Source organism: Plecotus auritus (genome assembly GCF_963455305.1).
Source record: "Plecotus auritus genome assembly, chromosome: 2".
In the NCBI taxonomy this organism is placed as follows: Eukaryota; Metazoa; Chordata; class Mammalia; order Chiroptera; family Vespertilionidae; genus Plecotus; species Plecotus auritus.
Window position 1 is genome coordinate 197,150,007 of NC_137771.1, and position 18,564 is coordinate 197,168,570.

Sequence of the window (18,564 nt, forward strand, 5' to 3'; positions counted from 1 at the left end):
AGTTTATTCTTTTATTTATTATTTTCCATACGAACAACTGTAAACTTACTTTTGCCCCACCCTGTGTACTTGTTTTTGTGCTACAATTCCAAAAAGTATCCTAAACAAAGTAGCAATCATTTCTCCATCTTTAAGTATGAAGTTATTTTACCAAAACAATCTTATGAGCATCTGAAAGCTTTCGAATAACTAGAATTTTCCCTCACCTTACACATGCCGTAGTCAGTGAGTTTAATGTGTCCTTCTGAGTCCAGCAATACATTGTCCAATTTCAAATCTCTATAAATTATCCCTCGTTCATGAAGGTAATTTAATGCTAGACTTATTTCTGCAGAGTAAAATCTAAAATAAAATGAAAAAACTCATTTGATTCAAGTTTTAAAACTGTAAATTTCTAGAGGAAGGTATTTAAGTCATACTCCTGTCTGCAAATTAAAACATCAAAATCATGTTAAAAGATTTTTTTCCTCTCAGTGTTTTTAGGAACAATAACAAACACAAATTAAAGTCCTACTTTAAAACATCTGAACCCAAAACATATTTATAAAAGATCCAGTATAAATCAAACTCATGAAGTTATTAATTTGCAAGTCTCAAACAGGGGTTCTTAATCTGGATGGGCCTCAGGCAGTCCATGCTCCCACAACTGGGGTAAAGTGTAAGTACCTGTGCACATGTATGCACATCTTCTACAGAGTTGCCATCACTTCTCTAAAGAACCAGTGACCTCACAAAATGTTAAGACCCACTGATTCATGTAGAATAGAAAGAACACTAAAAGTCTATCACTGAAACCATAAAATCCATACCAAAATTCCTAGAAAAGGAATTGAAAAAAATTATTCTGCAACCATAATATTTAATATTGAAGAAAGAAGTTTTAAAATTGTCACCAACTCATTGGTGATAACCAGAACTTTTGACCTGACTAATGAAAATGAAATACCAAGCTGGTTTATGGCTGCTTAGGTGAAGATGATCACAATCTTGTTTGGAGATACAGAATATATACCTCCTAGCTAGTTAATTCTATGAATAGGGAACTTGAGCCTTTAGTCTGTACTTTGGTTTCTAGAAAAGCAAAGATGGTAAAAAAACAAACAAAATTGGAACATTAATACAATAAAACTGGACTACTTTCCCCATGTCCCACTGAACAAACAAGGAACAAATACTGGCTATGTATTCACAAAATAAAATACCATCCGTGGCTTTGCTATTGAAGGGCCACCATTTGATAAAGCCTAAATAATAATAAACATGCAGTAAATAAAAGAAAGAACAGTTTGGCCCTGAGGTTAGTTGATATAATTTATAGCTTCTTACAAAATTGGAGGATATTATCTCTTTCTGACAAGAAAAATAATTAATGAACTAGCAAGGTTTTCACTAAATTATTAAAAAAAATAAAATCTCTAACCTTTGTTACCTATGTGTACAAACTCACAAGCTTCATTTTTTTAAATTACTTTTATGAAGCACAAAAGAGTGAGAATTACTGCTAATTATGAGTAAAAATCAAACCATGGCACTGATGAACTAAACTTCTTATCCAAGGCCATGATCCTTCCCACCTAACTCTTCCAATATAGAAACAATTTACAATCTTGTATAATAATATTAAAGATAGGGCACTAAACAAATAATATTTAATGCTCTTTGCTCTGATTCATCAACACATATGGAATCACAGGAAAAAAGCCAACATCAGACCAATTAAAAAATTATAATTACAAGAATAGTCAGGCATGTATAATAGCTTAAGAGAAACTGTTTTATTACTCTCAATTATATATATATATATATATATATATATATATATATATATATGGCAAATATGCTAAGTGTCTGACCTTTCAACCATTCCACCGGTAGCTATGATGCACCCTGACCACCAGGGGGCAGACGCTCAATGCACAGGCATGAAAACATGGAACAGACTGATGAATCTCAGAGGGAAGGGGAGAGGGGGGAGGGCAGGAATAGATTAACCGAAGATCTTATATGCATACTAGAGGCCCGTGCACAAATTCGTGCACCGGTGGGGTCCCTCGGCCTGGCCTGCAGGGATCAGGCCGAATCCATGCACTGGGCCTCCAACATCCCCTGAGGGGTCCCGGATTGCGAGAGGGTGCAGTCCAGGCCGAGGGACCCCACCAGTGCATGAATCCGTGCACTGGACCTCTAGTATGAATAATAATTGTCTAAAAAAAAACTGTCAGAGATCACTGCAAACCTGATAAGATTAGTATCTGTAAATTCAATTATTTCAGAAGCTGATGCTGAATAGACAAAATTTTTTAAAGTAATTTGGTTTAGTTGACTAAAGGTTTCCCCTCTAATACTGTTTATACTTTTTAAAAGCTTATAATTATATTATTACATACTATATAATGTTATATATTGTATTATATTATAATGCAAAATAACTTTTAGCTTAGCCTCCCACATGACTTACAAAGAATTAACCAGTATCGAAATAAATAATTTATCTACTGCCCTAACCGGTTTGGCTCAGTGGATAGAGTGTTGGCCTACGGACTGAAAGGTCCCAGGTTTGATTTTGGTCAAGGGCATGTACCTTGGTTGCAGTCACATCCCCAGTGGGGGGTGTGCAGGAGGCAGCTGATTGATGTTTCTCTCTCATTGATGTTTCTAACTTTCTATCACTCTCTCTTCCTCTCTGTAAAAAATCAATAAAATATATTTTTTAAAAAAATTATTTATCTACTGTTTTCAACCACTGGCACATAAAGTTCCACAGCTGCTCCCCAAAATCCCAACAGAAACAATAATCAAGAAATTTACCTGGCATGTTCTTCAGGAAGTTTTCTTTGTCTCTGCATATGAAACATTAGATCTCCTCCATTTACATACTCTATGACAAAGAACAATCTAAAACATAGGAGAGAACACATGAAACCAAGAAGGAAATGTAACTGTGCATTTTAAACATTGTAGAGACCAGTCACAACTTAAAGAACATTCTGTCTTTTACCCTGTACAAAAATCCCAGGAATTTGGTGGGAACAAAGGGTGGTTGTAGTAGAAAGCTGTTAATCACAGTAGATACAAGAAAGTAAACCAGCATGATAGTATTCTGTAACCTGCTACTTCTGTAGTACCAATTGCAATCCAGACCCTCCCACTTCCACCCCAATTCTAGCGTTTGCATGATAAGTCACTTCAACTATCCCTTAAAGTAAAGAAGTTAGGATTTCTCCTCCTAGTTAAACTCTGGAAAACTTTAAATCTAAAGCTAAAACCTTAGGGATATTTAAAAATATGAATTTCTATTGCCATATTTCGACCATATATATAAATTCATCTTTATGGTTGAAAGTATTACAGATGTTCCCTTTTTTTCCCCCCATTGTCTCCTTCTACCTGCCTTACCCCCCCGCCCCCCTGCCCTGCCCCTGACCAGGCTATATTTTTTAAGCAGATAATTTCTTCATGCTAATCCAAACAGATATCACTGATGGGAGTTTGTGTGTCAGGAAATCATAAGCATCATACTGTTGTGTCTGTCTCCATGACTTCTGCTTCAGGATTTATAGTATAAAGAGTTCTTATTGTGTAATATGTAAAGTATGTAAAGCCCAGTAATCACTCCATTATCTTCTGACCTTACCTGCTTTCTGTCTGAAAGCAAGAATGCAGCCCAACAAGAAAAGGATGATTGGATGCCTGCTCAAAAACATGCTTCTCTGTCTGTACCCAGTCAATATCCTATTTTAAAATAAGAAAGAAATATTTATCAAACTGAAATATCATCAAACTATAGTTGTTCTTGGCAATTCAATGATCACAAATGCAATTATTAACTAACTATGCTAAATATCAAAGAATGAATAATCATGCAACAACAATTTATATGCAAAGAGAAAAAAAACACTACCAGTAAATATTTCAATATTATGAAATAGTCTAAAAGACTTTTTCAAAGCTCAATCAAGTACTTTCCCTTGATCATAATATGGTTTGATTTTTATTTTTAAAAAACCTAATCATCAGATTTCTTTAAAAATATTTTACATAACCCATTTGAGGCATTATTTCGAAAAATAGACTGAAATAAGTCATAAACATTGAGGTTTTCTCTGAAATGGTACACTTAAGTCAATTTAACAGTTTAGAAGTAATAAAACATTGTGCTTACCTCATCATCATTGACAAGCTCTTTTTTCACAACTTTCATTGCATAGATACGATCTGTTTTTTTTAATCGTACCAACAGTACTTTGGCATAACTTCCTCTTCCTATTACCCGGAGCAAATCAAAATCCTGAAGACCTAGACTGGATGATGCTTTGCCACTTTCCCTGGTGTTCATTGCCTGTTGAGAACATTTATATCAGAGTTATAACTGGCCCTAGCAGGTTTGGCTTAGTGGTTATACAGCGTTGGCCCGAGGACTGAAGGGTCATGGGTTCAATTCCAGTTAAGGGCAGGTACCTCGGTTGCAGGCTTGATCCCCGGCCCCCAGTGAAGGCACATGTGTGAGGCAACCAATTGATGTTTCTCACTCCCCACTGCCCCCCACTTCCACTCTCTCTAAAAAAAAAAAATCAATAGAAAAAATATCCTTGCATGAGGATTAACAACTAAAAAAGAGTTATAACTGGAAGTATTTTGCATAAATATATTTCTAACACCTAGTTATACCTATGACTATTTAAAAAAATATTTTCTGATTTTAAGTTCTTAACAATTCTTTTCTAACATCATTCCAAATGATGCAATCTAACTACTCAAGAAGTGGGACAAATTCATGAGTTGAGGTCAGAGGGGTGGTGACAGCAATGGAGAGGGAGTTGAAACCTGAGAAATGCTAAAAGATGTCTTAGGAAGGATCTGGTAATCCCTAGCTGGTTTGGCTCAGTGAACAGAGTGTCAGCCTGTGGACTGGGGGGCCCGGGTTCGATTCCAGTCAAGGGCACATACCCAGGTTGCCAGCTGGATCCCCAGTAGGGGGGTGTGGGGGAGGCAGCCAATCAATGATTCTCTCATCATTGATGTTTCTATCTCTCTCTTCCTCTCTGAAATCAATTTTTTTAAAAAAAGGATCTGGTAAAACTTTGGGGTATAATGGAGATGCATGAATAAAAATGACACTAACCTTGGTGACTGGGAGAGTGGAGGTACACTGATAGAAAAATGTAAGTGTGAGCACGGGATAAGATAATGAGCTTGGTTTTCATTTTGTAGTTAGAAGTTATAATGGGACAGCAAGATGAACGAATCTGCTGGAAGTCTAATATGAAATCTGAGCTAATGAAAGGACACATTCAGAAACACTGGGAACAATAAGCAGAAAACAAGCATGAGGCAGTTCAGCTACTAGAAAACCTTCTTTTTCACACAACACCAAGGCTACCTTGGCATGACAATAACAGCCTTATAATTCATTCACAACTAGAAACGTGGGCTTCTAGTAATTTATAAAGAAGACTAAAGATAATCTTTTATTAGACAGCTGCAAAATTCTCAGCATACAATCAACAGATGTACCCATGAGAATTAAGTATGAATTTTCTGAAGTAAAGAGAATCAAGAAAAGCAAATAGTAAATTTTGAGAAAGATAAAGAAACAAGTAAACACTGTGTGTGTGTGTGTGTGTGTGTATACATTTATATATATACTAGAGGCCCAGTGCACAAAATTCGTGCACGGGGGGGGGGGGGGTGTCCCTCAGCCCAGCCTGCACGCTCTCCAATCTGGGACCCCTCGAGGGATGTCCGACTGCCCGTTTAGGCCCGATCCTACTAGGACATCCCCCTCACAATCCAGGACTGCTGGTTCCCAACTGCTCGCCTGTCTGCCTTCCTGTTTGCCCCTAACCGCTTCTGCCTGCCAGCCTGATTGATGCCTAACTGCCCTCCCCTGCAGGCCTGGTCACCCCTAACTGCTCTCCCCTGCAGGCCTGGTCACCCCTAACTGCCCTCCCCTGAAGGTCTGGTCCCCCCCAAAACTGCTCTCCCCTGCAGGCCTGGGTCCCCCCCAACTGCCCTTCCCTGCAGGCCTGGTTGCCCCCAACTTCCCTCCTCTGCCAGCCTGGTCACCCCTACCTGCCCTCCCCTGCAGGCTTGATCATCCCCAACTGCCCTCCCTTGCAGGCCTGGTCCCTCCCAACTGCCCTTCCCTGCTGGCCTGATCGCCCACAACTGCCCTCCCCTGCTGGCCACCTTGTGGTGGCCATCTTGCGTCCACATGGGTCAGGATCTTTGACCACATGGGGGCAGCCATCTTGTGTGTTGGAGTGACGGTCAATTTGCATATTACGCTTTTATTAGATAGGATATGTAATGAAAACTTTAAAAAAAGATTAAAAAGAAGGATTATACATCAAAATTTAGAATAATCTGAATTGGTAAAATGGATAAATAAAGAGGAGTGAAGAAAAACCAGACTAGGGCAGATTAAGAAAGCAGAGAATGGTTAGAAGTAAAGCAATGTACAGACTTATAGTAAACTATAAGAGAGTCAAATGGGACATAAGCACAAACTGAGAAGACTGAGTGAAGCTACAGAAACCAGAACACAAGAATATTACCTTCAAAGGGCCTAACCCCAACTCCTGCTAACCTACAACTTTCTATCCTGCAAAAATGCCTTCAAAAAAGAAGTGAAATAAAAACCTTTTCAGATGAACATTCAGAATATCTATCCATCACTAGTCAGCTCTCTCTAAAGGAAACACTGAATTCTTCAAGAAAGATGATCTCATATGAAAGAGAAGACATGCAGGAAGGAATGTAGAAAAAAGGAATAAAATATAGATAAACCTAAATAAGGATTGACTGCACACACACACACACACACACACACACACACACACACCATTTTTAAATGTGACAAAAATAGCACCAAAGGCAGAAAGGGAGAGTAAGTAAATTTAATGTGTTTTAAGGTCCTTGCATATGATGGGAAATGGGAAAAGTATAATTAGTAATTGTTATTGAATTAAATAAGTTAAGGATGTAAGATGCAATCCCTAGAACAACCAGTAATAGACTAGCAAAACAATGTCAAATGGGTTCTGGTCAGGATGGTGGCGTAGTTAAGCACTGTGCTCACCTCCTCCCACATCAAAATTATAACTAAAACACAGAGCAATCCACCTGGAGAACCACCTGAAGACTAGTTGAATGGAGCTGCTATGACTAAGGATATAAAGAAGAGGCCACATCAAGACCTGTAGGAGGGCCAGAGACTCGAAACAGGCTGGTCCCACACCCACATGTGGCAGCTGAGAATCAGGAGGGATATCCTAGCAGCAGAGGTCCCACTTAGGAGCGAGGGGTCCCAGGCCCACACCAGCTCCTATCCCAGGAATCCAGTGCCAGGAAGAGTAGTCCCTGCAACAGCTGGATGTGAAACCAGCAGCAATTCCGTCCCAGCAGAGTGAGATGGAGGGCAGCTGGAAGTCCAGGTGTCCTCTTGAAGGGCCCGTGCACAAACTCACTTGCTCACAGGCACTCACCCTGAGCTCCAGCAAAGGGTAAGCAGCTCAAAAGGCACCAGAGACATTCTGGGAAAGACTGAGTTGTGTGTCTTCAAGGCGAAAGCCCCAATGAGCCCTCCCCTCACAGAGCCTACAGGGGCAGGCAAGTGCCAAATCTGAATCTGCAGTAAACAGGTAAACACCACTCACCTATTCCCAGTGACTCATTGAGACCCCCACCCACACAACTCTGTGGGGATTCCTTCCAGGTCAGACAGAAGGCTGCTCAAAGTCCAACAGTCCTCTTAAAGGCCCCCACAGATACTCAATAGCTCACAGGCAGTCACCCTGAGCTTCCACAAAGGGCCAGCAGCTCAAAAGGCACAAAACATACGGGGAGAAAGTGAACTGTATGGCTTTGGGGTGAGAGCCACCACTGTCCCTGTGCTGAACCCTCCCCTAACACAGCCTTTAGGGGTAGGTGGGCACCAAATCTGAATCTGCATTAACCTGGTGAAGAATGCTTGCCCCATGGTGGTGACACCCTAAGACCCCACTCCACCCAACTCACACACTGCCTTAGCTGTTTCAGGGGCTGTGCCTCACAGGCAACCTCAGCTCCCACCAAGAGCTTTCTTAAAAACTCCCCCAAGGTCTGCAGGCCCCAGGCAGGTGGTAGTTACCCTTGGTATGCCCTGTGCCTTGGTAGCCAACCTCAGGTTACACCTTGCCTTCTTCCACAGACCTCTGGGCCCAACACACATAGCTGCCAACCTCGGATCACTTTGTAGCTCTACCAGGTGTCCTTGGGCTGGGCATAGGTAGCAGATGACCTCCACCTGCACCAAAGCCCCTTACAACAGGCCCCAGAACCAACATGCCCACTGGCCAGCCTAAGTCCACAACAGAGCACCAACCAATTAGTTCCAAAAATGGCACATACCAAGCGTGGTCTCAGCAGGCACCACAGCCCTACTGGGGCGAATATCGCTGTGGTTGTGGCCATTCCTCACAGCCACTCAGCCTGAGGGTCAGCCACACCCATTGACAAACAAACAGCAATCAAGGCTCAACTACAACGGGAAGGCATAGACAATCCACACAGGGATACTCCTGGAGCACCCAGCTCAGGTGGCCAGGAAGATTGTCACTGTGCCCCACAGGACACCTACTACAGAAGGCTATCCTGCTAAGTCTGGGAGACATGGCTGATCTATCTAATACCCAAAAATAAACACAGAGAGGCAGCCAAAATGAGGAGACAAAAAAACATACCCCAAATGAAAGTACAGGAGAAAATTCCAGAAAAATAACTAAATCAAATGCAAGCAAGAAATCTACCAGGTACAGAGTTCAAAACACCAGTTATAAGAAAGTTCAATGAACTTAGAGGAAGAGTAGATAAACTAAGTGAGAACTTCAACAAAGAGATAGTAAACATAAAAAAGGACATGGACACCATAAAAAAAAAATCACAAATGAAAAATCCAATACCTTAAATAAAGAATACGCTAGAACAGTGGTTCTCAACCTTTCTAATGCCGCGACCCTTTAATACAGTTCCTCATGTTGTGGTGACCCCCAACCATAAAATTATTTTTGTTGCTACTTCATAACTGTAATTTTGCTACTGTTATGAATCTTAATGAAAATATCTGTAAAATAAACATCTCTTGGGGGAGACCCACAGGTTGAGAACCGCTAGCAGGGTCGCCTAAGACCATCAGAAACCACAGATATTTACATTACGATTCATAACAGTAGCAAAATTACAGTTATGAAGTAGCAATGAAAATAATTTTATGGTTGGGGGTCACCACAACATGGGGAACTGTTTTAAAGGGTCACGGCATTAGAAAGGTTGAGAACCACTGCGCTAGAAGAATCAACAGATTAGATAAAGCAGAAGATCAAATCAGTGACTTGGAAGACAAGGTAGTGGAAAACACCCAATCAGAACAGGAAAAAGAGGAAAAGAATTTTTTAAAATGAGGTCAGTTTAAGAGACCTCTGGAACAACATCAAGTGTACCAACATTTGCATCATATCAAGTAACTAGAAGGAGAAGAGAGCGAGCAAGGATTGAAAACCGATTTGATAAAATAATGATTGGAAACTTCCTTAACCTGGTTAAAGAAATGGATACACAAGTCCAGGAAGCACAGAGACACAAACAAGATGAACCTCAAAAGGCCTACAACAAGACACATTATAATTAATACTCCAAAGCTTGAAGACAAAGAGAAACTATTAAAAGCAGCAAGAGAAAAGCAGTTAGTTACCTACAAGGAAGCTCCTGTAGACTGTCAGCTGATTTCTCAACAAAAACTTTATAGGTCAAAAGGAATTGGCATAAAATATTCAAAGCAATAAAAAACAAGGACCTACAATCAAGATTACTCTACCCAGCACAGCTATCATTTAAAAATCAAAGGAGAGATGAAGAGTTTCCCAGATAAGGAAAAACTCAAGGAATTCATCATCACCAAACCAGTATTTCAAGAAATGTTAAAGGGACTTCTTGAAGAAAAAAAGAAAAACAAATATAAATAACAAAATGACAGTAACTATATGTCTATCAACAATCACTTTAAATGTAAATAGATTAAATGCTCCAATCAAAGAACACAGGGTGGCTGAATGGATCAGAAACAAGACTCATACATATGTTGTCTACAAGAGACTCATTTCAGATCAAAAGCACACACAGATGGAATATAAAGGAATAGACAAAGATATTTCATGCAAATGGAAATAAACAAAAAAGCTGGGGTAACAATACTTCTATTAGACACAACAGACTTTAAAACAAAGGTTATAACAAGAGACAAAGAAGGACAATACATAATAATAAAGGGATCAACCCAGCAAGAAGATATAACCCTTGTAAACATTTACACACCCAATTAGGAGCACCTAAATTCATAAAGCAAATATTGATAGAGCTATAGGATCAGATCAACAGTAATTATTGGGGACTTTAACACCCAACTGGCATAAATGGATAGATCATCCAGACAAAATCAAGAAGGAAATAGCAACCTTCAATGACATATTAGACCGAATAGATAAAATTGATATTTTTAGAACATTTCACCCCAAAGCAGCAGAATATACATTCTTTTCAAGTACACAGAGAACATTTTCCAGGACAGACCACATGTTAGGTCACAAACAAGTCTTCATAAATTCGGAAGATTGAAATAATTTTAAGAATCTTTTCTGACTGTATGAAACTAGAAGTCAATTACAAGAAAATAACTGGACAGCACACAAAAACATGGAGACTAAACAATGAATGGGTTAACAACGAGATCAAGGAAGAAATCGAAAGATACCTGTGACAAATGAAATGAAAACACAACCCAAAAATCTATGGGACACAGTAAAAGCAGTCCTAAGAGGGAAATTCACAGAAATGCAAGCCTACCTCAAGAAACAAGAAAAGGCTCTCCCTCCCAGAAACACACCCATAGGTTTCCCTTTTCCTATCCCCTCCCGCTCCCTGCTCCAGGCATGTTACCACTAGCTTCCTCACTCCCAAGCTCCAACAGCCTTTCCTTTATTTCCATAACTTGTTTCCTAAGTCCATTTCTTCTAGGAATTACTTCTTCTACCTCTGTGATTTACCGAATAAATGTTCTCTTACAGTTTGGGTCTTCTTGGTTCTGAATTATTTCCTAACCAGAACCCAAGTACCAAAAAACTCAAGTTAAAAAAAAAAAAAGAAAAGAAAAATCTAAGCAAGTCAATTTGTGATATTTTTATATTGTCAAGTCTTATTAAAAGGGTAATGGTATGGCATAGCTAGTTTGGCTCAGTGGATAGAGCATCAGCCCACAAACTGATTCTATTCCAGTCTAGGACATATATCTCCGTTGCAGGCGCGATCCCCAGCCCTGGTCCGGGTGCATGAGGGAGGCAACCAATCGATGTTTCTCTCTCACATCAATGTTTCTCTCTCTCTCTCTCCCCATCCCTTCCACTCTCTCTAAAAATCAATGGTAAAATATCCTCGGTGAGGATTAAAAAGAAAAAAGCTCATGGCATAATGTACAATAAGACTAATTAACCTTCAATAAACCAACATGAACAATAATTTTAAACATTTTTATTAAAAAGCTACTTTTAAACATTTATTATTTTAAAAAAGACAAATTAACTTACCTCCTTTTCTTCACCAACTTGGTCCAAACTCTCATGACTTGAAGGATTATATGGAATTACTTAAAACCCAATCCCAAACATAAAAAAAAGAGAAAAACAGTATCCATTAGCTGAGTTTGACTTAAAATTTCTTCTTGATTTTATTATTTTAGTTTTTCTTTCTGGTCTTGATCATTTAACATTAAGTAGCTATCTTACTAATAACAAAGTGTATATAAATATGAATTAAATCTTAATCTTTAATGAGGTTAAAGGACAGCAAAAACCAATCAGTAACCAAGTACTGATTTTACCAAGTATTTTTGCTATTTTAAAAATATTTCCCTTCTTTACAAATTAATCAATTTCTCTATAAGGGTGACTCTATAAACCCTATTTGATTATTTTAGTATGAGTGAAGCATGGAAGTAGAGGGTCTCTGGTTTTCATTCCTTACTTCTTTCATACTCAAAATGCTCCTAACTACTGCGCCACGTAGGTGAAGTAAAGAACTGACAAGATTGTACTCTAGGTTTCTATTCCTTGAAGCCACTTGGATTACAAAAAAAAACAACAACAACAACAAAAAAAAAACAAGCCTGCATTTCATACAACCAGCTTCTGCTATGAACAAGAGACTATATTCTGTCCTTTCAGAAAAAGTCCTTGCTTTGCCCTCCTTGATTCATCCCCTATTAGGCTTCCTATCCCATTTAATTGCTCCTTAAATTTCCCAGATACACATTTGAGATTTGTATCTACTTGACATTTGAATTCACATGATCTTTTTTGAATTTTTACACTGCATCTCTATATCTTTTACATATTTTCTACTTCTGATAATAAAGCTTTTAATAAAAACAGGTCACTTTAACATAGTCAACATGGCCCACAAAATCAGTATGTTTTCGTTATTGAAAAAAAACTAGGTTTGCTGAATTTAAAGGGGTCTTAAACAAAATTAATTTAAATTAGAGAAAATAGTCATTTGTTGTAGTTTACATATTTGTCTTTTCAAAATGTCAAATATATGTTAAATATTGTGACAATATTACCACCATAAAATATGGTTACCTCACTTTTATGTGGGGAGAACAGAAATGTTTTTAAACTTAGGTGTAAGAGTCACTGAAAAAAGTCTTTCAACGATATTTTGTTAATGAACAATAATTCACGACAGCATCTTTTTTACCTGTTTGTGCATGGTCTGAGTGCATGGATGACTGATCCATGGTCATCATTGGTTCCTAGAAACATTTCCAAAGAAACAGCAACTTAGTGGAGTCTTTTTAAATCTCAATATCTCTATAAATTCTGGAGCATTATTTTAATGAGACACATCATATTAACACATAAATTTGACAAAATATAACTTATAATGAGAACTACATTACTATATTTAATTTGCTTTTAACTTTACTATATGACACCATATAATATTCCTGTAAATGAGGTAATGTCACATTTTACAGATAACGGAAGGAACACACAAAACTAATTTCAGGCCATCAAATAGAAATAAAAATTATTCTCTTCTATATTCTGATTTCTCTTATACACTACCTAATCTTCTTTCAAGCTCTATATACACTTTAAGTCTCTGTGAGGAGTCTCTAGTATTTGAGTTCTTTAGCTGAGGCCCAGAGATGGATTTCAAGATACCTATAAACATCTTGAAATTCCATGTAAAATTTTGTGGGAAGGTGTCAGTGAACCAAAAAGGAAAAGAAATACCCCCTAGAAATTGACTTAACCACTGTCACTAACCTAGGATAATACTAATTCAAACCAAAATGTTACTAATTCATTAATCTTGGACCCAGATTTAATGAATACCAGCAAGAAAAGGTGAAGCTGAGAAGGATCATTAATTATACAGTTACAATTTTAAGGCTGCCTTAAAGAAAGGGCTCATTAATTTCTTAATGCATTTAGCACCTATTCTAAATATAATCACTAACCCTGTCACTCTTTTTTTTTTTTTTTTTTCAATTTATAAATTCACACAGGTCATCCATTACCCAGGAATACACACACAAATATCAATAGTAACCTGGAGAAATTATGTTCATACTTTTTGGCCTTCTGTTTCTCCTTAAGATTGGATTTTTACTGCTGTAACTTGTACAAACCCACATCTAAGCTTATATGAACCAGCTAAATAATTCTAATACCAGAGACACCACTAATAATCTTTGTTCAAAAAAGGTACTATGAGTAAACATGGTATAATCATTCTAGAAGACAATTTAGAAGGAGGCATCCAGATCTTTTTAAATGCACATATTCTTTAACCCAATAATTCTTCTTCTTAAGATTTATTCACCATTAAGTTCATTATGATTTTCTTCATAGGAAAATTTAGAAAACAACTCAACTGTTCAATCGTAAAGAACAGGTTAAAAAAATTATGGTATAGACATATAACAAAATATTATGCTAAAAGGATATAGATAGTTAAATATAGAAAGATGACAAAATATATTATTCAGTAAAAAAAATGGGTTAGAAAACATTACCCATATGATTTCACTTTTGTTAAAAAGCATGTAAAAGAATGAGACATCCAAACATTATATGCCTTCTGATGGATAAACACTCCACCTTTGATAAAGTAGTCTCAAAAATAACCCACAAAAATAAAACCCAAGCCTGCTATCTAATCAAACCTCTAGATCCAACTATAATCCTACATAATAAAGAGGTAATATGCAAATTGACCCTCATGCCCTCGCATGAGATGCCGCCCCCATGTGATCAAAGATGGCCGGCAGGGGAGGGCAGTTGTGGGAAGCCAGGCCCGCAGGGGAGGGCAGTTAGGGGCAACCAGGCCGGCAGGGGAGGGCAGTTGGGGGCAACCGGCCGGCAGGGGAGGGCAGTTGGGGGTTACTGGGCCAGCAGGGGAGGGCAGTTGGGGGCAATCGAGCTGGCAGGGGAGCAGTTAGGTGTCGATCAGGCTGGCAGGGGAGTGGCTAGGGGGTGATCAGGTTGGCAGGTAGAAGCGGTTAGGGGCAATCAGGCAGGCAGGTAGGCAGGCGAGCAGCTGGGAACCAGCAGTCCCAAACTGTGAGAGGGATGTCCGACTGCCTGTGGGATCAGGCCTAAACCGGCAGTCGGACATCCTCCGAGGGGTCCCAGATTGGAGAGGGTGCAGGCTGGGCTGAGGGACAACCCTGCTAGCAGTTCTCAACCTGTGGGTCGCGACCCACAGGTTGAGAACCACTGCTGTAGAGCCTAAGACCATCAGAAAACACAGATATTTACATTATGATTCATTAACAGTAGCAAAATTACAGTTATGAAGTAGCAACGAAAATAATTTTATGGTTGGGGGTCACCACAACATGGGGAACTGTATTAAAGGGTCACGGCATTAGAAAGGTTGAGAACCACTGCTTTAGGTGGTAGATTTCATGGGGAATTTTTATTTAATTTTTCTTTATTCATCTGTATTCTCTATTTTTTCTATAGTGAACATGTTTTATTACATATTTTAAAAAGAAAGTGAAGCCCTAGCTGGTTTGGCTCAGTGGATAGAGTGTCAGCCAAAGGATCCCGGGTTCAATTCCAGTCAAAGGTTTGAGTCGGTTGCAGGCTCCTCCCTGGCCCATGCCCTGGTCAGGGCACATGCAGGAGGCAACCAATTGATGTTTCTCTCACATCTATATTTTTCTCTGCCTTTCCCTATCTCTTCCACTTTCTCTAAAATCAATGGAAAAATATCCTCGAGTGAGGATTTAAAAAAGAAAGTGAAAAATAGCCCTAGCCAGTTTGGCTCAGTGGATAGAGCATTGGCCTGTGGACTGAAGGGTCCTGGGTTTGATTCCGGTCAAGGGCACATGCCTGGGTTGCAGGCTCAATCCCCAGTAGGGCGCGTGCAGGAGGCAGCCGATCAATGATTCTCTCTCATCACTGATGTTTCTATCTCTCTCTCCTTCTCCCTTCCTCTCTGAAATAAATAAAAATATATTCAAAGAAACAAAAGAAAGTGAAAAATAAAAATTTTAAATGCAAAACTCTCCAGTTAATCAGATAGTTGAAATAGCAAACGTGAAGACTGTTCTTACCTGATCTGTGCTTAGTGTCCATGCTCGAGTAATGGGAGCTATCAACTAATGAGCTTAGCTTAAAGAAGAGAAAAAAATCTCTTAAATGCTTCTCCATATATCTTCCTACTTTAGACCAGAGGATTTTATATCAGGCTAAACAGAAAAGTTAACTACATCCTACAAACAAATTTGTAATGACAATTCCCAAATTCACAATATGTGAGCTGACTGTAAAATATTCCTACCCACATTCTATAACAACACTGTTGAGCTGGGATTCCTTAACAACCCCCACACACACGCACCACTTTAGACCTCTGTTCCAGTAACGTTATAAAAAATGCTCTATTAAAAATAAAGAAGACAACTGTGTCTTACCGGTGGTAAAGAATGTCGCCCACATTCAATTGTGACAAGTTTGTGGCACTTCTTATGAACCAGGAGTTTACAGTTGATGCATTTATATCCCTGGCGTCCAAGTCCCCATATCCGGTCAGTACAGATGGCACAGTGGGCACGCTGGAAAGAGTAATTCAAAAGAAGTCAGTAAAACAACAACAAAAAGGTCATAATCATTCCCCAACAGTTTGTTCATAAAATAGTGAAAATAAGTAGCTTTCTTTTCTAATTCAATTCTCTTCATCATACATAACTTTTTCAAAGCTATGATGGTCTGGGAAAAATAAACAGAAAAGAGAGCTTGTTTTAAAGAGACAGTGAGCCCTGGCCCAAGTGGCTCAATTGGTTGGGTGTTGTCCCATGCACTGAAGGGTTGCCTTTTCAATTCCAGATGAGGGCATATGCCTGGGCTACAGGCTTGCTCCCCAGTAGGGGGCATGCAAGAGACAGTAGGTGGATGTTTCATTCTCACATCAATGTTTCTCTCTCTCCTTTCCTCTCTCTCTAAAAATTAATAATAAAAAAATAGGTTTAAAGAGAGAGTGAACATTTATGGAATATAATGAACAACATAAAGTGATGAACAAAAATAGATCCAGAGACAGAGAAATATCGATCAGACCATTAAACCCCAGAGGGAAGGTAGGGGAGGGTGGGAGAAGGGGGAGAGATCAACCAAAGGACTTGTATGCATGCATATAAGCCTAACCAATGGACACAGACAACAGGGGGGTGAGGGCATGAGGTGGGGGGCGGGGAATGGGGGAATAAGGACACGTATGTAACTCCGTAATCAATAAAGAAATTTTTTAAAAAATAAAATAAAATAAAGAGAGAGTGAAATTTGCAACATGTTGTTTTCTGTTATAAGTCCAAGACTTTTCAGTCTTCATATAATTAGGTTGAGATTTATAAAAATAGGCCAGGGGATCCCAAGGCAGGTGCTGGGTGTGGAGGCCATGGGGGCATAGGCTACCAAGGAGACAGAACTGAACCTCACATCACCCTGCTTGGCCCCGGAGGATGACTGGTTAGCCAGAGATGGGTAAGATTCCTCAGGGAAGGAACAACCTAAGACAGGCACAGTCGCAGAGGGGCCATCAGGAGAGAACTTGGGGATCAACAGAGGTGGGGCACAGACCCTCACCCCCCCAACCTTGCAGGGGCCTGAACCCTCACCCCTCTGAGGGAGGTCTCCTGCCCCCACGGCTGCTTTGCTTCCCACACCCAGCTCAGATCGGGACACAGGTGACAGACAGTGACTTGGCCCAGCTCAGATTGGGACCCAGGTAACAGAGAGTTGGCTGACAGCAGCTGCCCTATATCTAAATCCAGCCTAGCACCAGGAATGCTCAGGGCCTACTCAAGAATGCAAATAATCCTTTCCACTAATATTTACAGGGTAAACTAAGATTGTTGGTAGAGTATTAAATTTGACAGTAAAATAATAATCAAGTTTTCAGATTAATTTAAATAGGCTAATTGAAATAAGTGAATATTCAAGAAAATTTAATTGTACTGGACAAAAAGCTGTTCCTGAAGTGGTAACTAACATTTCTATTGGTATTTCATCTCATGGTAAAATTCCTAAACATGCAATGAAACTAAAGCAGTGATATTTTTATGCAAAAAATTAAAATTTAAAGTTATCAAGACTGCATTATAAAATTTACAAAAGCCTCTATTAATCAAAAAAGGGGGGATAGTAGGGTAATATCATGTAAGGAAAAATATCCTATAAGTAAATTACATCTAGAAAATTTTTACTTTACAAAATTTTCATTTGTAATGCTAACAGCAAGACACCCATGAAAAACACACATGGTGTCTAAATAAGACAAAAGAAAATCGTTTGGGCAAAAATAAAAAGGATCCCAAATCAATTACATAGAAAAGATTCCTTTATTAACTTTTGGTCGAGAATATGTTTGTATATTTTCAGAAAACAACTCCAAGACCATGTGGATTCCTGCAACAGAGAGGAATTGACAGGTCTGCTCCAACCACGAAGACAAGAGGAGAAACAGTCCAGAGAGGGAAGACGCTGACAATGCCTTGCCACGCTAGCAGTCAGCAGCTGTGCGACGCAGCAGGTTGCCTAGGACCAAACCAGAGAGGGTCAGACCTGCATTGCCACCATGTGCCCACCATCCAGATATCATTGCTGACATGTACACATAAGGAACTGTTTGACATTGAAACGAGGACTCAGAACTGTTGGACATTGAAATTGGGACTCAAACATTTTTTGTTATTATATGTTTATTTCTAGTCTGCATAGGCAAGATTTTTGAAAGGAAAGAAATGGGGGAAAAAATAAATACAGAGGCAAAGAAGCATTGAACAGATTGTCAAACTACAGCGGGAAGGCAGGGGAGGTTGCGGGTGGGGGGGGCTGTAAGAGAGCAACTGAAGGACTTGTACGCATGCATATAAGCATAACCAATGGATACAAGACACTGGGGGGGGGGGGACAGGTAAAGGCATGTACTGGGGGGAAGGGGAGGCCGGGGGGAGGTCAA

The 18,564-nt window shown here is 39.3% G+C and overlaps 1 protein-coding gene across 2 annotated transcripts in view; it reads right to left on the reverse strand.

Annotated features, from left to right (window-relative positions):
- Positions 1 to 18,564, reverse strand: part of PRKCI (protein kinase C iota) — a 72,958-nt gene that overhangs the window by 16,331 nt on the left and 38,063 nt on the right. For both annotated transcript variants that reach the window (XM_080654043.1, XM_080654044.1), the window contains 7 exons: positions 16,022 to 16,162; positions 12,787 to 12,841; positions 11,616 to 11,674; positions 4,163 to 4,339; positions 3,635 to 3,732; positions 2,809 to 2,895; positions 207 to 342 (listed from right to left, as the gene is read on the reverse strand). In XM_080654043.1, coding sequence (XP_080510169.1) covers positions 207 to 342; positions 2,809 to 2,895; positions 3,635 to 3,732; positions 4,163 to 4,339; positions 11,616 to 11,674; positions 12,787 to 12,841; positions 16,022 to 16,162 — 753 coding nt within the window. The remainder of the gene's footprint in view (positions 1 to 206; positions 343 to 2,808; positions 2,896 to 3,634; positions 3,733 to 4,162; positions 4,340 to 11,615; positions 11,675 to 12,786; positions 12,842 to 16,021; positions 16,163 to 18,564) is intronic.